The sequence below is a fragment of the Myxine glutinosa genome, chromosome 4 (assembly GCF_964187855.1).
Source record: "Myxine glutinosa chromosome 4, kmMyxGlut1.1, whole genome shotgun sequence".
Classification (NCBI taxonomy): domain Eukaryota; kingdom Metazoa; phylum Chordata; class Myxini; order Myxiniformes; family Myxinidae; genus Myxine; species Myxine glutinosa.
Window position 1 is genome coordinate 25,139,974 of NC_136264.1, and position 21,502 is coordinate 25,161,475.

Here is a 21,502-nt window from a genome sequence, read left to right on the forward strand (position 1 = left end):
GTTCCTCCAAGATCCTCTCGAACGATGTTCTAATCATTTGCACCTGAGCTGGTGCACCTGATTCTAATTTTAGGTATTTGAAGTAGTGGTAAATGTAGGGGTGTACTTACTTTTTCCACATGCAAAATTTGCATTTATGTTTATTTAAAGTATACAATGGACTACAAAATGTAAATGTTTCATGATATTTGTTATATTATATCACCTTTATCTATCAATATTGTTGAAATGAAGATCAAATAGCTGTATGTTGAAATATGTTGAAAAAGTCAAAACTTTACATGGGGTGTACTTACTTTTTCACGTGACTGTATGTCTATACCCTGGCCAAATCCTCCATTGCTCAATGGCTCCTTTGGCAGCACTTTGCAATGGATTAGCGACTTACAAGTCAAGTGTAAATTCTCAGATGCTGAAATGCTCACTTGGTCATGGGCCCTCTGATGATCCCCCAGAGTGGTATGGGAATGATTAATCTCTGTCAGTGGTGAAACTGATGGTATTAGTCGATATTTAGTGGTGAAACCCATTTAATGGATCTCTTGCCCTTTTCAGCTCTCCCACTTGATTCGAATGGAGCCAGCAAGTCGGAACCTGGGTCTTCACCACCTGCCCCCTCATCTACTTCTCCACTCACCTCCACAAAGGGCGACCCCACGCATAAGGACTCGTCATTCCGCGAGTTCCGCAAGTTGTGTGCGCTAATTGCTGAGCAGGCAAGCTATAATTCAAAAACCCAGATCGTGCACGACTTCATCCGCAAGGGCACTGGCGGAGGCAAGTTTTTGACTTGTATTGTTTACCTTATCTCACTGCAGGAGAGATTGCTTTTAGCAATGATATGGTTGTGTTTATACACCAGATGGCTTTCGTGGTGACGTGTACCTAACAATGAAGATGCTTTTGCCTGGAGTGGTGAAGTCAGTGTACAATGTGAGTGACAAGCAACTTGTCAAGCTGTTCAGCCGAGCGTTCAACTGCAATCATGACGATATGGTCAAGGACCTGGAAAAGGTATGTAAAGACAGGAGATGAGGTATACAAGCATTACTTGAGATTCGAACTAGGTCACAAATATATCATTTTAACCCCCCAAAATTAAACAAGTGGTTATTGTCTTTCTTTGTTTGAGTCGCTATGCTACAATGGTGAAGGTTGAGTTCCACCAAACAGCCTTCCCAATAAGGTTTGCCTCTAATTACAAATTCATACTGTGTTCCAAGAATTGATGTGGTGGACCAGACCTCAGGGCAAGTCCTCCAAATAAACGATGTTGCTGGTTTGCTTTTCTATAAGCCATAAGGTCTTGCTTACAGGCTCTCAGCAGGATGATAGAATTGCTTGGAAGTCGCATCGCCATCTTTGAGCTATTATAAGTTCGGGAACAAAAGAGCTCCAATGAAGGGTTAAATGGCTCCTATTTTTCTCAGATGAACGTTTGACGTCTAAAATGTCAGTTTTCCCTTGCTTCGCATAGCGGTTAGCATCCCTTAATCAATGTTCTGTTAATGAACAGGAAAACATGAAAGAAAGAGGAAGATAGGAGGACCACCTCTCATGAAAGAAAGAGAGGTAAAGAGGAAGGAGGACCACCTGCAAGTAAGAGGGTTGGGTTAGCTTAGGTAGGGTTAGGATAGCTTCGATCTTAGAAGAATGCACACTCACCTTGAGCTCTCTAACCTGGTTTCAAAACTAGGCCTGGCTATAAACTGGTGTTGGTGTTTTGCATGCAGGCGGGAGTGCATGAATATGTGTGCCGTCCCTTGGATGGACGTTAATTTGGGAATTCAATCTGCCAGCGTTAGTTGGTGGATGTTAAAGATCTCATGGTGTCCTTCCTGAAGGGTAGGTGAGCTATCTCAGAAACCTGACCAAATTAAAATTTTCTGCTCTAACCTACAATTTTCTGCTGATGCAAGGCACACCACCAACAACAACAACAGGCATTTTAAGGCTATTTTCCCTGCAAGAACGGGTCGCCTTGCGGTCCCCATGACAATCTTCTCCATTTTGCCCTATTTTCTGCATCTCTCCTTGTTAACCCCCTTGCCCGCAATCTTTAGCCAAGTCTTTCTCGGTCTTCCCCGTCCTCTACTTCCTTCTACATTCATTTCCATCACTCTTCTCAACCAGTCACTTTCATCCTTCCTCAACACATGACCAAACCATCTCAACCTGTTTCTCTTCACAGCATCCATCACAGGCTCTATTCCCATCATCTTTCGCAATTCATCAGTTGTCTTCCTCTCTCTCAAGGATACTCCGCACATCCACCGAACCATTCACATTTCCACCCTTTCCAGCCTTCGTTGCTGCTCTACGTTCATTACCCATGTCTCGCTCCCATAAATCATAACACTTCTCACACATGCAGCATACACCTTTCCCTTCAGCTTCAACGACACTCCCCTCCTCATCAGCACGCCACTCAGTTCCCGAAACCTCTTCTTCCATGCACATCTCACTCGGCAAACCACCCAGCAAATAATGCTACCAGCAGCTATGTGCTGTATATGAAAGAAGAAGAAGAAGACCATTCCAAATTCCAACTGTCATGAAAAAATGGATTAAATGGGATATTACGATGCAGTTTGATGCATGTGAAAGAACATTTCCCAAAGTTTTCTTTGCTTTTTCTTGTTTCCAGGTGTCACCTGTGACACATGATGTCACATTTACTGTAAATGGCGTCCCCACAAGAAAAAGCGGTGTTACCTCGTTTACAGAGACCAAATGATGACCATTTGTTCTCTGTAAGCGATAATTATAGAAAATTGTGGTAATTCCAGAAATGATTGAAAAATGTTAAAGGATGATCTTAACAATAAAACTTTGAGAAATGTTCTTTCGCAAGTATCAAACCACATCATACTATCCCATTTCATTTGTTTTTGTCTGGTTTTAATTTGTAACAGTAATTTGTGGACATCCTGTATATGGATGAAAACCATCCAAATTGAATCCTACCTCTCAAAGTACCAACACACGTCATAGTAAGAAGTCGAACGATGCATTTGAAAGAACATGCTGATTGATTTGAGGTGGCAGCAAAATTGTAGACGAAAGTGGTGCTAATGTGTGTGGAATCCTGGGAAGAAGATGGCGAGGTAGTCTTTGGTTGGGTAAATCTCATGACGCCACACTGCCAATAGAAAAGAGTTTTACTTTGCATATCGGTCAGTCTGTGTGCAAATCCTTGCGAGTGGAATGGAAGCGAAACCTTGCCTTTTTGAAACTGTTCATAGTTTTCGTCCAATACGGGGTTTGATGATACTAAAATGGGTTGGCGGGTTTTCAGAAACGAAACAGGCCAAACCCACTTAATGCTGGTCACTTGCCATATAAATAACTAGAGCAATGCGACTGTCGCCAGTATGCCTCCGCGTCGTCCCACAATGGGTAGATGCCCTCGTTCACTGTCCTAAAAATATTAACGTTTGATTTAAGTCCCATCAGCTGTTTTCAATTATCACATTTTCACCAGCCATGACAGGTTTCACATCGATTGGTGAAGCGGTTTCACAGAAAGGATTTTTTAAAATATTGCCTTTCTAGCTAATATGGCTGCCACACTATGTGGCATATGACCTTTAAAAAAAATGTAGACTCTGCATATGTATGTGTCAGGGATCACATTTGTGAAGTTTCGTGTTGATCGGATAAGGTTCGTTTTTCTATCCAAGATGGCTGCCATACCACGTGACCTATGACGTCACAATTATAATAAAAATATTCTGCATGGGTATCACTCCTACCCTGAAAGTTTCGTCTCAATAGGACATGTGGTTGCTGAGAAAAACGAGGTTTGGCCCGTACAGACGGACGGACGGACAGACAACCCGAAAACATAATGCCTCCAGCCACGTTCGGGGGCGGAGGCATAAAGGGATACACCATAGACAGAAGTGGGGTAATTAACAAAACCTTAAGGTTGGATTCTTTGTTGGTCTCGGGAAAAAAAAAAACATAAAATTTAACCATGATTTATTAAATGTATATTTGTGCCTTTATTTGTATAATGTATTGTTTTGTTACATGTCTATGATTTTGATTTTTCAGCTTTGTGTGAAATTAATCCAGAGTTAGTAAACCGGTTTCCATAGTTGTTTATTTTGCTTGTTTCACATGCACATGTTATCGTGAAGTTTGCACACAGACCACTTGCTGAACTAATACTTCAGTTAGACATCAGTGTACTGTAATGTGAATTACAATGACGTTATTAAACGTTGGACAATTAAGACTTTAGAGTAAATGGGATTTGAACCTGGGTGAGAATGCTTAACAGGGCAACCGGAAACTTTGACTCATTCATTGCGACAAACGTTTTATAGCAAATCACCTAAATCAAGAAGATACTCCTTTGCTAAACTTTGTGCTGCTCGGCTGTTCTTGTGAGTGCGTTGGAGTGAGGTTCTTCTTTGGATCTGACAAAATGCACATCATGTGGCAAACATTGGGCTGTGCGTGTTCTTAGGGAGATGTTCCTGAGACGGTGAGGTTATTTTTTGAGGCGAGCAAAAATTGCCCACGTGCAGCCAAGAGCCATTTGAGCCTGCAGGACGTCGATACGGCACTCACTCAACTCTCACAGCTCACAAAGGAGGACGAACAGCAACAAGCTCTGCATGATATTGCTTCACGGTCTGTTTATCTTCTCCTCGCTTGTACAACCATTACATTTTTTTTTCCATTTAAAAAATGCCGATTTTTCCATCTGCCCTGCACATGGAAAAATGTTTCTCCTAGTTTTCTCCTAGTTTTCTGTTCTCCTAGTTTTCCTTTCTGTTCAAAAAAGGACTGATAACCTTTGTCCGCTCCATCAAAGAGGTACCAGGTTTAAAAAATACAGTAAAAATCTCTGTTGACCAGCTAACGGTTAGTCAAGAAGACTGCTTTAACCAGACAGTTTCTGACAGTTTAGCCAGATGTGTGCACAGCTTTGATAGGTAGTTTAGCCAGACAGATTCTGGCAAGGTATACATCCTGTTATGCATATTATTTTTGTTTGTTTTTACCTCCATCACCAAAGGTGGATGGAGGTTGTTTTCACCCCTGTCTGTCTGTCTGTCTGTGAACACGATCTCTTAAAAAGTTGTGGACTGATTCGGACAAAATTTGGCAGAGAGGTAGCGTATGTGAAAAGGACTAAATTATAAGATTTTGGTGAAGATCCGGATTCGGATCCGGCTCGTGGAATTTTTAAAGAAAATTACTTAAACTTTTAAGTGATTCTTCACCATAGGGAGAAAGGGCCAAAAATGATAAATAGCAGGATATCTCAAAACGTTTTGGACCGATTTGGACGAAACTTGTTGGACAGGTTGTGTATGTGACAAGGACTAATCGATTCGATTTCGGTGAAGATCTGAATCTACAGTGCATTCAGAAAGTATTCAGACCCCTTCACTTTTTTCACATTTTGTTATGTTGCAGTCTTTCACTGAGGAGAGGCTTCCATCTGGCCACTCTGCCATAAAGCCCAGATCAGTGGAGTGTTGCAGAGATGGTTGTCCTTCTGGAAGTTTCTCCCATCTCCACACAGGATCTCTGGAGCTCAGCCCGAGTGACCATCGGGTTCTTGGTTACCTCTATTACCAAGGCCCTTCTCCCCCGATTGGTCAGTTTGGCCGGGCGGCCAGCTCTAAAAGAGTCCTGGTTGTTCCAAACTTCTTCCATTTAAGAATTATGGAGGCCACTGTGCTCTTGGGAACCTTCAATGCAGCAGAAATTTTTTTGGAGGCTTCCCCAGATCTGTGCCTCGACACAATCCTGTCTCTGAGCTCTGCAGGTAGTTCCTTCGACTTCATGGCTTGGTTTTTGCTCTGATATGCATTGTCAGCTGTGAGACCTTGTATAGACAGGTGTGTGCCTTTCCAAATCATGTCCAATCAATTGAATTTACCACAGGTGGACTCCAATCAAGGTGTAGAAACATCTCAAAGATGATCAAGAGAAATGGGAGGCACCTGAGCTAAATTTGAAGTGTCATAGCAAAGGGTCTGAATACTTATATAAATGTGATATTTCAGTTTTTTATTTTTGATGAATTTGCAAAACTTTCCAAAATCCTGTTTTCTCTTTGTCATTATGGGGTATTGAGTGTAGATTGATGAGGGAAAAAATGAATTTAAACGATTTCAGCATTGGGCTGTAACATAACAAAATGTGAAAAAAGTGAAGGCCTGAAGGGGTCTGAATACTTTCTGAATGCACTGTAGATTCGGACACGAGAATTATTTAATTTCTTTAGCGATTCTTCACCATTGAGAGATCAAGCAAAAAGCGATTATATAACGTCATATTTCAAAAAGTTGTGGAAGAGTTATGACTAAACTTGGTGGATGAGTTGGTTTGGTGACAAGAACAAGCCGATTAGATTTTGGTTCAGGTCTGAATCCAGATCCGGCGTATCAGTGGGATACAAAATATAGACTGTTCAGCCTGGCGAAGGTATGCGCTCTACCGAGTGCCGTTCTAGTCGTATTTATATTCATTATAAGTCGGTTACTTAGAAAAATGGTTTTGGCAGAAAAGTGATTCCACCTGACAATGTACAGCCAGCTGATGTTTTTGTTTCTTTTGTAATTGTGCCATAAATTGACCAAATCCAATTAATTATCTTATTTTTGCTCTTACTTGCCTCCTTTGCCTTCCCCACACCAGGTGCACATCCAACGACCTGAAATGCATCGTACGCCTCGTCAAGCATGACCTGCGAATGAATGCTGGCGCCAAACACATGTTGGTCCTTCTGACAGTCCTTCATTGTGATATTGCGTTGTTTGGTGTGACACAGCGTTATACTCTTTAATCTGTTTTGACATATGCTGCAGTTACGATTGTCAGGAAAATGCTGACATGAGTGTGAGACATGGAAATAGGGGAAATAAGTTTAAACTTTGAAATAAAGGAGGTAATGTAATTGATCAGCTTGTGGAATATAATTATTGTTATACACTGCAGACCTTTCTCAAATGTAAAAACACTTGTGCTTCTGCCAGACTCGATGGTTTGGATCCAAATGCGTACGACGCGTTTAAAGCATCGCGTGACCTGCGTGACGTGGTGGACAGAGTCCTGAACAATTGGAAAGTTTCACAGGAGACCACTGGAGCCAGCAGCTCTCTCACAGTATCAGCAATACTCATGACCCCTGTTCAGCCAATGCTGGTATGAAACTTGCAAAGAGGCTTACGGTACACATATGAAGACGGGTGTTTCACTAACAAGTTGAACCATTACGTGTTTGCAAAGACAAAAATGCACTAAAACTGGGCTCATTAAGATACAAAGGAAATGGTTTACTGCTTATATTTTGAAGATAGTTTTACCAAAAGTTGTACCTCATGTTTTTATTGTGTTGTACTGGATGAATGTAATTTTATTATGGTGTACTGGATGAATGTATTGTGGTGTATTTTCGTTTTGTTGCATCATTTTCCTTTTGTACTGGATGAATTTACAAGGTCCCTAGACATCATTCTCATTTCGCATGCAGCTTGTGCCTGCTGGTTGCATCATTGCCGGGAGCACAGCTGTGCAGCTGATGCAGTGCCCACTGTAGGTTAGTGCAGGAATTTGGAATTTTACCAGTGTGTCGAGGATAGCTCACCTACTCTTCGCGAAGAACACTATGGGACGTGTAACATCCATGACTAACTAATGCCACCTTTACATCCGTGGGACGGCACAAATGTATGTTTCGTCCTGCCTGTGAGATACCAGCATGATAGTTTATAGCTGGGCCTAGATTTGAAGCCAGACTAGATAGCTCTGAGGTGAGTGTGCACTGTGCATACTTCGAGGCTATCGTGTCAACAAAAGACAATCAAATTGTGGAGTGGTTCAAATTTGACATGCACAAATCTACGTTACTCTGATTTTCATCCAGATCATATTTGAACCATCCACCTAGTACAGTACATGAGCTTGGAACCTGAGATAGCAGGATCATGTACGAGGTCCTTGGAGGAGAATGGGTTAACACACTAACTCAATACTGCACTTTTATTTTTACGGCGTAGCCCATAGGGCAAAGCCGTCTAGAACATTGTTTGTCCGTCCGTATGTCCCCTCAAACGTATACCAATCAGAGCTGAGGATCTTGTCACATGACAGGGTGATGTGATTACGTCTGATGTCATTACGGCGGTACGGCGGCTGACTCCGCACACCTCCATTTTAATTCCAATTTCGTTCAGGCCGAACATATCGTTGAACCTATCATATATCACAATCACCATGCTCTACCTTTACGTTATTCATTCTGTGTGAAACACAAACAAACCCATTGTTAAAATGACCATCAAATATCGAAAGCATTGGCGTTGCAGCTCTTCCAACAATACGGTACGTATAGGCCTTAGGCTTTATGCCTCACCTTCGGACCGCTTCGGACAAATTAAGCCCAGGTTTCTTAATACAGTAGTGTATCGTTTCAGTTATCATTTTTGTAATAATAATAATATAGTAAATATAACCAGAACACTTTAATCCCAATGTCCTGAATGAAACGTCAATGGATTGAAGTGGTGCATGGTTCATGAATCTATGATAAGCGGTGTAACCGCGGAAGTAAGGAATTGGCCTCGGTTTTTTTAATAGTAATATCATTTTCGTAATAATGATAATGTAAAGTTAATATTGTAGTAAATGTAATCATAACACCAAGTAGAGGTTAAAATATATCCTCTATATATTAAAGTAGCAGCAGTTTTGTGTCACGCTACGTCATTACGTCTATCTTCAACTAAAGTATCAAACAAGCCCGGCTACGTCGCTGTTAGACTTTCAGTCTTGTTTTTATCTGAACGTTTTGCTGTAAAATAAATGTTTTTCTCCAGATGTATAAAAATGTGCGCTTGTGCGTTGTTAGGCTGAGGCTTGCAAGTCAGTGGAGTATGCCATGAAGAAATGTCCAAATGGAATGTATTCCGAGATCAAGTACGATGGGGAGCGTGTACAGGTGCATAAGAAGGCAAATGAGTTCCAGTACTACAGCCGAAGCCTCAAGCCCGTTCTTCCTCATAAGGTAGAGTTGAAGATAAAACTTCCCAACCCCTTTTGGTTCAAATTACATACCTTGTATATATTAAAACAAAAATTGACCTCTCCTTGTTACCCACCTGCTTCCTTCCAGGTGGCTCATTTTAAGGACTACATCCCCCAGGCATTTCCTAGGGGTGACAGCCTTATTCTAGATGCCGAGGTGCTGCTCATTGACTGTAAGACGAGCCGACCACTGCCTTTCGGTTCGCTGGGCATTCATAAGGTAAAGATATTCATAATATTCATAAGGGACATGTTTCCAGTGTACTGGTTCCCAAGTGTCCCACTCCATAACCTTCCATTTATCCTGTGCTTATGCAGTGGAGCCTTGCAATGTTTTTGCAGCAGGTTATCATGTTGTTTGCAGAAAGCTGCTTTCAAGGATGCCAATGTGTGTCTTTTCGTGTTTGACTGCATCTATTTCAATGGCCAGAGCCTCATGGACAGGTATGTTGGTCGGGTTTAACAGAAGATGGCTGAGAAAGGGTCAAAATTAGCTAGGTGGTTGCAGGTTAGGTATGGATATGCCAGTTATGATGAAACCAACTCGTGCATTTGAATCATGAGCTTAAAACTTTTTATTGTTATGAATGGAAACAGAAACATATAGCATCGATGAATGTGTGAATGCTTGTTCATACACCAAACTTGTTGTTGTGCTGTCACAAGGCCCATTAAGGAGCGTCGCAAGTTTCTACACGAAAACATGATCGAAATCCCAAATCGGGTACTCTTTTCAGAGATGCAGCATGTTGCGGTAAGCTCCAACCATTACACCTAACAGAATGGAATACGAGCAATTGTCATGGTTATATGTCTGCTCTTCGTAGACTAGTGAATTGTTGCAAGATGACTTTACTCGAAAATTAAGAAGTCCACTAGAATCTAGTTTTTGCCATGTTGTCTGGTCCTTGTTTGATAGAAAGCAGCAGATTTGGCAGAAATGATCACAAGAGTGATACGAGAGGGTCTCGAGGGACTTGTGCTGAAAGACCTCATGGTGAGTCAAAGATTGGTTGATATTCTTTTTTGGGGATTTTTATTTTCTCCAAGAGTGAGACTCATGTTAGAGCAAGATTTAACTGACAAGGTCGCAGGGTACCAATTCGGTGCAACAAGCAAGGACTTCTTCTACGCACTCCTGAACCACAAGGTGGAATGAATTGAAAACTCATGGTTGTACTCTGGTTGTGCACAGGAAGGTTTTGAGCCGTAAAAAAATTCTTAGTTCCAGGTTTCAGTGGGGCAGGACCCCAATTCTCTCTATGTAAATATGTATAACACAGCACCACTTATGGTGAGAGGGGTTACAAGTCGTACTAAAATACACCAATTCTGGGGGAATTAAATTGTCTTGATCTGTGAGGATGGAGGACTTATCTCATCCTTGATCCATCCGCAATTTTGGGGGAATTAACTAGTCTGCCCTTCATTCGTTACAGAGAAATCAACACTGTTTTGGCTAGTTCAGAAAAGGAATTCCATCAAGACTTGGTTTTGCGGTTTGTTTGGTTTTTCATGTAATGAGGAGGTGAAAGCCAATATGACTGCAAATGGGGAGATTTATTTTTTAACTGGTCACTCAATCCTGCATGAGGGAACTACATCAAACAAATAAAGTATAAAAGTTAACCACACATATTTTTACATTTACATTTTCAGGTTGTCACGTTTATCAACTTTGCACATTCACTCACATGTTAACTTTCACTGAATGACGAGGTGGGGGAACGGTAAATGTACGGCTGTGATTGGATAACTACGACTGGTGATGTCAGTCCACCGAGTGATTTTTCACTCGTCATGAAAGAGATCATGAGGATTTTAGGACAGCTTCACTTCCCCCTTGAAACAATGTGCAGTTTCACACTTCTCGTCCGATGGCTATTTTCTTTGTTGCATCATCCTAAAAATTCCCAGATGCAATCAGGTACATATTGTTAAACGCAATAGCAAAAATCTAGTTACCTCCGTCACCAAAGGTGGACAGAGGTTGTTGTCACGCCTGTTTGTCTGTCTATCTGTCTGTGAGCGGGGGGAGTAATCACTGAACAGGGTGTCTGTCATGCTAACCGTGCACGAAACCCACACAACCTTTCACACCAGAGTCCAAAGTCCCACTCTTTTTGTCCCTGGTTGCCCCCGTCTTTTATCCCCTCTGGCTGTGCTCTGCCCTGCGACGTAGCTCTGTGTTGGCTGCCCTGCTCTTATGGGTGTTCTGGTCTTCAATCAAGTCGCGCCCCACTCTTGAGCTTCGGGCAAACGCTATCAATATGGCAGGGGCATTCCCTTTTTCCGATCTCGTTGCGCCTCACGGCCTGGTGTTCCCTTTTAAAGAACATAAAAGACAGATTACAAAGGTGAGAACATTAAGAAGGGTATCGATGAATGGTGGTTCTAGACACACACCTTAGGAAAGGGAAGATTGCGGCTTTCAACACATAAAACAATGCATATCTTATTATCACAATTAAATACCTCATGCTTATGCTAACACTGTGCTTCTCAACCTGGGTGAATGGTTCATCAAAGGGTGAATGAGATCAGGATTGGGGTGAATGAGAATGGGAGGGTGAATGACTCTGCTGCAGTGAATGACTGGTGGGTGAATGTGTTTACTACTCGTTGTAGAATGTACCACTAGATGATAGGGGAAAAAAGTAATGTGTATGATGGGGGCCGATTTCCTGATGTGCAAGCAAAGAAGATAACACAGCACTATCTGTTCTGCTTCCCAGTTGGTGTGCAAACGACAGGAGATGCAATATTTATGAAGCTGGATGAATTTGTCCAGGAGGCAGCCGAGACTCGTTGATATAATACATGCTTGTTATGCAAATTATTAATCAACGGAAACAGCCAAAATGTGATAAAAGAGAGCAAATTCCATTGATTACAGTAAAAAGATGCCTTGGAGGAACTGCCCAGAATGGACGTGAAAAAGTAATAAAGTCCGACTAAAATTTTTTTTTTCTGTGGACTGGTCATGGTAGCAAAACAATTATATGGGGCTCTTGTGATTAAACAATATGTTGTTAAACAAACAAACAACAGGCATTTTAAGGCCATTTTCCATGCTAGAGCGGGTGTTAGCCTTGCGGGCCCCATGACAATCTTCTCCATTTGCCCTATTTTCTGCATCTCCCTTTGTTAACCCCCTTGCCCGCATTTCTTCTTCCACCACCTTTAGCCAAGTCTTTCTCGGTCTTTTCCGTCCTCTACTTCCTTCTACATTCATTTCCATCACTCTTCTCAACCAGTCACTTTCATCCTTCCGCAACACATGACCAAACCATCTCAACCTGTTTCTCTTCACAGCATCCATCACAGGCTCTATTCCCACAATCTTTCGCAATTCATCATTTGTCTTCCTCTCTCTCTCTCAACGATACTCCGCACATCCACCGAACCATTCGCCCAAAAGTCCTTTTTTTTTCCAGGTATACAGAGTAGAGGCTCATGTAAGAGCTAACACATTGAACATGCACAGATACATAAAACATACAATGAACTGAGTGGGACACAAGAGGGGGAGAGAGAGGGAAGCACACAAGCACAACAACAGTAGAGAACAGGGACGTCGCTGGATCTGTGGAATGGGGAGGGCTGGGGAGGAGGGAGGGGTACACGGTATAAAGCAAATGAACACGACTAGGAATTTCACTACTAGGAATTTCAGGAAAGAAGTTGGGGATTCAAAGAGGTGGATTTGGGGTGTCTTAACGGGGGTAGAAAAGATCATGGTTTTGGATGGGGGAAGACAAGAGATGGTGGTGAACAGCTGTTTTAAAGACCTGGAGGGAGGAGAGGGATTGAAGAGAGTGTGTGAGTTTGTTCCAGAGGTTGGAGAAAAGAGGAATGAAAGAGTGAAGGTGAGCAGAGAGTCTTGATTTTGGCAGACTTCGGATCTTTACTTCGGATTCCGACATAACATTAACTCCAACAAGCCTGCCCACTGCGGTGCGTCTATCGGTTTGAAAGGATTAGGGCCCGAGTGATATCCTTGCTAAACCACCGTGTTTGTAACCTCCTAACGAGGGGTTTTCACGCCAATTCCCAAGCACCCAGGCTTTACTCGCACGGTGGTTTAACATTACCAATTCCAGACCATGCACCAAACCACACTTCAATAGTGAAAAACAGGGTTTCTTAAAGAAGAGTCGGGAGGACGAAGAAGCAATGTTCCAATGAAGGATAATTCCTCCAAAACTATAACCACTGGCTTGCATTGTGCTGCATCTTGTCTGGCACTGTTTCAAGGGCACCGAGCTGGTCCTCATTCCAGTCCCGTTTCGCCCTTGCAGCGTTGATGCTTCTTTTTCTCCTTGACACCTCTCTTGAGGACCGCTCTCCACAAACCTCCTGAGCAAGCCACTCAACTCCACTCGCACAAAGCCAGAAGCACCCGAAGCACGATTCGTGCTGCACTCCTTTTATAAACGGCAGCGAGCTGATATGACTTTGACATGTTCTTGTCCCTCTTCAGTTGGTGGAACGGTCCTCAGGCCGTTTGTCTGCAGTGGTCCATGTTGGGGAAGGCGAGAGGGTTCAAAGCATATATGGACAGTTTCCTAAGAGGAACAATTTGGAGAATTAAGGTGCAGGAATTGTAGGGGCTTAGTGGGGGAATGGGGGAATGTTTTATGATGCTGGTTATTTGTGTCAATAAGTGTTGAAATAGTATATTTTTGACGAATCTGACCCAAATAAGGCCAGAAATTGAGGGGAGAGGATGTATGAAAATACAGTCTCGGTGCAAACAAATACCGTCAATATTGTTGGGATGCTCACCAGGAATTATAATTGAATGACGAGAACAATACAGGAGATATAATGCAAGATATACAGGAGATATAAAAGGTAGGACTGAACACCAGTGAGGGAATTATGGTGGTGGGGGAATGTTTTGATTCTGCTAAAATACCCTTCGACATGTGCCCCATCATTTCACACAGCAACCAAACACTTATGCTATATATTTATTCATGAAATATCTATTCTATCTTATTCCCGTTACCCCAAATAGCTGTCTCCACAACTGTCTAGTTTACGATTGACAAAAGCATGAATATATTCAAAACATTTTGGTGGGGTGATTCCAATTGGTTAACACATTGCTTGTTAAGGTTTCAATTTATTTGCCTCCAAGCGATTAGCTTCAATTTGCATTAATGCAGTTTCAGTTTACTATTGACGTTTATTGTCCCCCGTCGCTCAGCGGAGCGAAAGGGGGACTATGGCTTTCCCCTCCGTCCGTGTGTCCGTCCGTCCATGCTTGCGTGTGTGCGGGCATGCGTGCGTGCGTAAGCGAAGGACCGCATTCGAATTTGGTGTGTGGGTGCAACCCACGTCAAAATCCAAGATGGCCGCCGCCATGTATGTCTGATGCCATGTATGTCTGAACCTTGTAACCTGCATATCTTGAAAAAGAAGCGAAGTACCAACTTCTAATTTGGTGTGTCGGTGTATCTCGGCATAAGGAAGAAAGCTATTGAAAATTGGGTCGCCACGTTAAAATCCAAGATGGCCACCACCATATGTATGTCAAACTTGTGAGCGAAATATCTCGAAAAATAAGCGAAGTACCAACGTCTAATCTGGTGTGTGGGTGTATCTAGGCATAAGGAAGAACGCTATTGAAAATTGGGTCGCCACGTCAAAATCCAAGATGGCCGCCGCCATGTATGTCTGATGCCATGTATGTCTGAACCTTGTAACCTGCATATCTAGAAAAATAAGCGAAGTACCAACTTCTAATCTGGTGTGTGGGTGTATCTAGGCATAAGGAAGAACGCTATTGAAAATTGGGTCGCCACGTCAAAATCCAAGATGGCCGCCGCCATGTATGTCTGAACCTTGTGAGATGAATATCTTGAAAAATAAGCGAAGTACCACTTCTAATTTGGTGTGTGGGTGTATCTCGCCATAGGGAAGAACGCTTTGAAAATTGGGTCGCCACGTCAAAATCCAAGATGGCCGCCACCATATATATGTCTGAAACTTGTGAGCGAAATATCTCGAACAATAAGCGAAGTACCAACGTCTAATCTGGTGTGTGGGTGTATCTATTGGGTCGCCACGTCAAAATCCAGGATGGCCGCCGCGATGTATGTCTGAACCTTGTGAGATGAATATCTTGAAAAATAAGCGAAGTACCAACTTCTAATTTGGTGTGTGGGTGTATCTCGCCATAGGGAAGAACGCTATTGAAAATTGGGTCGCCACGTCAATATCCAAGATGGCCGCCACCATATATATGTCTGAACCTTGTGAGTGAAATATCTTGAAAAATAAGCGAAGTACCAACTTCTAATTTGGTGTGTGGGTGTATCTCGCCATAGGAAAGAACGCTATTGAAAATTGGGTCGCACGTCAAAATCCAAGATGGCCGCCACCATATATATGTCTGAACCTTGTGAGTGAAATATCTTGAAAAATAAGCGAAGTACCAACTTCTAATCTGGTGTGTGGGTGTATCTCGCCATAAGGAAGAACGCTATTGAAAATTGGGTCGCCACGTCAAAATCCAAGATGGCCGCCACCATATATATGTCTGAACCTTGTGAGCGAAATATCTCGAAAAATAAGCGAAGTACCAACTTCTAATCGGTAGGCACACGGAAGAACGCTGTTTAAAATTGGGTCGCCACGTCAAAATCCAAGATGGCCGCCTCCATGTATGTCTGACCCTTGTGAGCGAAATATCATATCATAGTATGTTTTCTGCATGTTCCACTTTGTCAACTCACATCACTTCCCCGACGGGGGACCTAGGCGTAACGCTTGTTTTATTTAGGTTACAGGGTGTACTGTAATGCAAATGAATGGACTTTGATTGGTGATCATGTGTGTGAAGGTCAGGCATTAAATTATATTTCAGGCAAGGTTGAAAAGTTTGGTTTGTAACATTGCTCATTAACTGAGGATTTCACATCATTCAAATTACTGTACATTTAAAATATTTTCATGCACATGTTAGCAAGATGTTTCGAAAACCAGGTCACATTGCTCCATTAAGTTGATGCGAGTATTATTGGCTGTTCTCTACCGTACCTGCACCCCCATGTTCTACATCCTTTGCTTCCTTTCCGATTGCCTGCTTTATAGTCAATCTATGAGCCTGGAAAGCGTCACTGGCTGAAGGTGAAGAAGGATTACTTGCACTCCGGGGCAATGGCTGATACCGCAGACCTGGTTGTTCTCGGTGCATACTATGGACAGGGCAGCAAAGGTAAAATATCAAGATATTGGTTCACGAGTTATCAAACAGAGTGACCACTATATTCGTCATGGGTCTGTGTTTGTTTGTGTGTGTGTCTGTCTGTCTGCAGCATAACTACCCGATGATATCATCCGATCTTGATGAAACTTGGGTGGGAGGTTGATATCATGATCTAGTTGTGTCCTACCTAGAGTGGGCGTATTGCGCCCATTGTGGGCGGAGCGACGCCCGAAAAAGATGTCTTTTTAGGGGGTAATCAAGTTCAAGCTACATCTTCTCCGAGGGAGTTGGTGGAATCTGACAGGGGTTTCGGTATTTGGTTAGGCCAATGTCATGTGTCTAGCCCCACATAGCTCGATTTTTCATTTTTGCCCCAAGGTCAAGGTCACAAGGTCACAAAATTTAGAAAAGTCGATTTTTGATGGTTTTATTACATTGTTCGCTTCCTGATGGGGTGAAATGTCGTACATGATCTTATATTATGACATACATCATGAAATACAAGTTTTCCAACAAATTTCAGAATCTTTGACCTTTGAAGGTCACAAAGGTCAAATTTTCAAAGTTGTCGGAATCGAACCGAATTTTCGGTATTGTGTAGCTAACTAACCTCATAACTGATTATACATTATTTTTTTTATCTCATTTCAAGGTCAGTAACCTTCGTTTTGACATTTCCAGGCCAGCACCACACACAATTACGTACAGCTGGCTCTTAAAGGCCTGTGCACGCAGCACATTTGGGGCCCTTTGTAAATAGGCATGTACACCGCATGTCGGGGGCCAATACCTGCCACGTGGGCCCCCGAACTCCCAGTCCAGGCCTGTTTCGCTTATAGTCCTTCCTTTGTCATTGAATACTGCTCGCTCGTGAACCATTGTCGTCTCCTGATTTGTTTATTACTATGATCCCTATGAGATAATCCCTGGTGTTGGGCTAGCGGCTAGGGTGCCAGCTTAGGATCCAAGGATCCTGGGTTCGAATCCCGGTCGATTGCTGAATTAACGCCAGGGGGATTGACTCAGCCTGTCATCCTTCCGAGGTCGGCTAATTGAGTACCAGTTCACGGGTAATTCCCTGCTTGTCGTAAAAAGGCGACAAAAAGGGTTGGTGGCAGGAAGGGCATCCGGCCGTAAAACATTGCTTCAAAAAGGGGACCAAAAAACAACAACAACCACGGTCCCCGAAAAAGGCCAACCCCCGCTTTGCGGAGAAAAATGGCCTCTAAAGGTGTTTTTATTTTATTTTAAATGATCAATTGCATGTTTTTCTTCATGATTAGTGTTTTTAAAGAAAATGAGGGTAAGAGCAAATACTATGCATGTTGGTGTGCAATCAAGGTTGTTGCTCACCAAATCCTTCATACCCTTCCTCCCGTCCATGGTACACGGAATCTTGTGGTGAGGCTGTTGCCCAGAAACAACTTGCCTTCGTCTCCTGGAAAGCAAATCCAATGGAAGGAAATCTCATTTCCTTTCACAAAGCCCGAAACAAGTGTGTGTCCACCCTCAGGAGAGCCAGGAAACAATATCTCTCTGTTCTCAAGACCGAACTCTCTTATCTGTGTCCCTCTTCCAAATCCTGGTGGCGTCTGGTCAAATCTGTTTCTGGTGTTTGTTCCCCCTCCATCCCCTCCCTTACCTCAAACGGCTACACAGCTGACTCCGCACGTGAAAAAGCTGAATGCCTCAACTCTGTGTTTGCCTCCAAATCTTGTGTCCCAAACCCATCCCTCTCTGTACCCACCGTACCCAGTCGTACCCAGCTGCTCCTGGACTCCGTGTCCTTTCCTCCTGACAAGGTGGAAAAGTTTCTGTCAACCCTCGACTCTGATTCTGCAACTGGACCTGACGGCATCAGCCCACGGGTCCTAAAATCCTGTTCTTCCGCTCTTTCACTCCCTCTCTCTGTTCTCTTCACCCTCTCTTTTGCTCAAGGTCAACTGCCACCTGCTTGGAAATCAGCCAACATCACCGCTTTGCACAAAAAAGGTGCAAAAACAGATCCTAGCAACTACAGACCAATCAGCCTTCTCCCAATTATCAGCAAAGTCATGGAATCCATCATTGCTTCGGATATGAAATCTTTCCTCTTCTCCAATGGCTTGATCTCTGATCATCAATTTGGTTTCAGACCAGGTCACTCGATTCTGGACACGCTGCTTCTGCTGTCTCAACAATGGATGGAGGTCCTCAATGCCAAACAGGAAATTAGAGCTGTCTCCCTCGACATATCACGTGCCTTCGATACAGTCTGACACCCTGCTCTGCTCACTAAACTGTCCTCCTTTGGTATCCATGGAAATCTCCACGCATGGCTGGCGGACTTCCTCTCTCGTCATAGTCACCTTGTGGCCCTGAATGGGTTTCTCTCATCTCCTCTTCCTGTTCAGGCTGGAGTTCCCCAAGGCAGTGTTCTGGGCCCTGTGCTTTTTCTGGTCTTCATCAATGATCTCTCTGACTCTCTTGAAAATACTCTCTATCTCTTTGCTGATGACTCCACTCTCTGCCGCTCCATTCTTCATCCCTCAGATCGGCAGTCTGCAGCCTCCTCACTCTCTGCAGACCTGGACAAAATCACAGACGGGGCAAACAAGTGGAACATGTCTTTCAATCCTGACAAATCTCACACTCTTACGATGTCTCTCCGAAAAGACCGACTGGGCAATCCTCCCAACTACTTTCTGAATAATCCTCTCCAAGAAGTTCTGTCACACAAGCTTTTGGGTCTCACTATCTGCCATGATCTTTCCTGGGAAAACCACATTTCCAAGCTGGCCTCCAAAGCCAGTCGCCGACTGGGCATCCTCCGTCGTGCGAAGTCCTTCCTTGGCATACCTGAGCTCCTCACCACATACAAGGCTTTCATCCACAGCTCAATGGAATACTGCTCTCCCCTCTGGGCTGGTGCTCCTGCCTCACACCTAGCTCGTCTTCACGCTGTTGAAACCAAAGCGTTCAGAATCATTGGAATCTCCCGCGATGACGCTATCTCCGAGGGCCTTTCACTTACTCACCGCAGGCAGGTTGGTGGTCTTTCCGTCTTATACCGACTCCTCTCCGGCCTTGCTCCCCCAGCTCTCTCTGGGCTCTGTCCCCCAAATATTCCTACAGGTCGCACAAGATCTGCCTGCAACCCTCTTATGGTTAAACTGCCAAAATCAAGACTCTCTGCTCACCTTCACTCCTTCATTCCTCTTTTCTCCCGCCTCTGGAACAAACTCCCTCACTCTCTTCAATCCCACTCCTCCCTCCAGGTCTTTAAAACGGCTGTTCACCACCATCTCTTATCTTCCCCAATCCAAAACCTTGATCTTTTTTACCCCCGCTAATTTCACCCCAAATCCACTTTTTTGAGGTGACTTTTGTCTTCTTTCCTGGAAGTCCTTGGTGTCCTTGCGTTTTATACCTATCCTTTCCCCCAGGCCCTCTCCCTCCCACACTTCTGCCGATGTCCCTGCTCTCAAATGTTGTGTTTGTGTGCTTCCTCCCCTTCTCTCCCCATCTTGTCAACCGCTCCCCTTTTTATATACTTTGTTTGCTTGTTTGTTTGATTTGTTTGTTTGATAAATGTTAGCTCTTTGACGAGCCTCGACTCTGTATACAAAAAAAAAAAAAAAAAAAAAATGAAGGACGAAAGTTGGTGGAGATTGGATGTAAGACAACGACGAAACGATTCAATTTTGATGAAGATCCGAATGAGAGAATTTTAAAAAGAGATTCTTCACCATTGAGAGATGTGGCCAAAAACGATATGGAGCACAATATTTCAAAATGTTGTGCACGACTTGGTGTTGAACGCTGTGATGACAACCTAGCGGATGAGTTGGGTAGGTGATAAGAACAAGTCAATTCGATTTTGGTTCAGGTCTAGATCCAGACACGGCCTATAATTCGGATAAAATCCGTAATCTGGTCAGCCTGGCGGAATTTTGCGCTCTGCCAAGTGCCGTTCTAGTTTTTCAAGCGAATGACTGTTGTATGTGTTGGACAATAGCTGGGGTAGTTTTTCCTGTCTAATTTCGGTCTGCGTGTCTGGGACTTCGTTAAACTGTCTTGTGTCATAAATGTATTTCTTACGTGACTGTGTGCACCTCGTCACTGCCATTTTGCCCCACCAAAGTTTGGGTTAATCTGTGGTTCCTGGAGGATTAAAGTAATCCTGATTAACAAATGTTGTCGTACCAGACTGGCGCTAAAGCACGCACCAACATCCCTGCTTGGAGTCGCCTGCAATCCACACGACAGTATTATAAAGTTTGCATTACATGGAAGAGGATACCATGATGTAAATAGTGCATCACTAAGTGAATCCAGCCAACCCCCTGTTCAAACTCCTACCCTCAGGGAAAAGACTCAGAGCCCTCAAGGTCAGAACCTCTAGGTTCAGGAACGGCACCTATGCTACTGCCATCCGCATTCTGAATGCACAGTACCACTCCTATAATTATTAACGACTCATGAGCTTATAATGCACTTGGCACTTTAGCTACAGGCCATTTTAAATGCTCTTATACGCACCTTATAATGTATACTTTGACCACTGAATGTTTGGATGTTTACCATGCCTTATTAATGTATGTTTTTTTGTTGCACTTTATAATGTATACAACGCCCACTGAATGTTTGGAGGTTTTTCATGCCCCATTAATGTATGTTTTTTTGTTGCACTTTATAATGTATACAACATTTCTTATAATGTATACTTTATAATGTATACAATTTCCATTTATAATGGAAATTTTGTCAAGTTTCTGCTGGGTATTTTGTTGTGTATGTGTTATTGTGTGTTTCTATTTGGTTTTGGTTTTGTAGTTGTTGCAAATTTGTGTGTAATTAGTCGTTTTTTTTGTTCGCGCCTCGTGCGGCCTGGTCTCTCTGGGCTCCCTCCCCCCCCCCCCCTCTCGTGTGACCTGGTCTCTCCAGGCTCCCTCCCCCCCCCCCCCCCCCCCCGTCAGTGTTTTGTGAATATGGGTTCTTTCCTTCATAGTATTTGCTTGTTTCTTTGATTTTCTTTTCTCCCCCCTACCTCTCACGAACATCTTACCCTTTGTCCAGCGTTTTGAAAACAGAACAAACAAATAAACAAACAAAAAAAGAAAAATTCTATATTAATTCTTTCTCTCCTCCCGGACACGTGCTTGTTCGGTCTCCTCCTCGTCTCGACTTGTGCCCTGCCCCCTATATCTCGTTTTCTTCCACTTCTGCTCCTGCTCTCTCAAATCCACG

The 21,502-nt window shown here is 43.3% G+C and overlaps 1 protein-coding gene across 3 annotated transcripts in view; it reads left to right on the top strand.

The window, feature by feature from the left end:
• Nucleotides 1-21,502, top strand: part of LIG3 (DNA ligase 3) — a 75,403-nt gene that overhangs the window by 46,015 nt on the left and 7,886 nt on the right. For all 3 annotated transcript variants that reach the window (XM_068112011.2, XM_068112010.2, XM_068112009.2), the window contains exons 4-14: nucleotides 556-777; nucleotides 863-1,014; nucleotides 4,478-4,644; nucleotides 6,667-6,744; nucleotides 7,005-7,173; nucleotides 8,879-9,034; nucleotides 9,143-9,274; nucleotides 9,419-9,498; nucleotides 9,721-9,808; nucleotides 9,974-10,051; nucleotides 16,159-16,282. In XM_068112011.2, coding sequence (XP_067968112.2) covers nucleotides 556-777; nucleotides 863-1,014; nucleotides 4,478-4,644; nucleotides 6,667-6,744; nucleotides 7,005-7,173; nucleotides 8,879-9,034; nucleotides 9,143-9,274; nucleotides 9,419-9,498; nucleotides 9,721-9,808; nucleotides 9,974-10,051; nucleotides 16,159-16,282 — 1,446 coding nt within the window. The remainder of the gene's footprint in view (nucleotides 1-555; nucleotides 778-862; nucleotides 1,015-4,477; nucleotides 4,645-6,666; nucleotides 6,745-7,004; nucleotides 7,174-8,878; nucleotides 9,035-9,142; nucleotides 9,275-9,418; nucleotides 9,499-9,720; nucleotides 9,809-9,973; nucleotides 10,052-16,158; nucleotides 16,283-21,502) is intronic.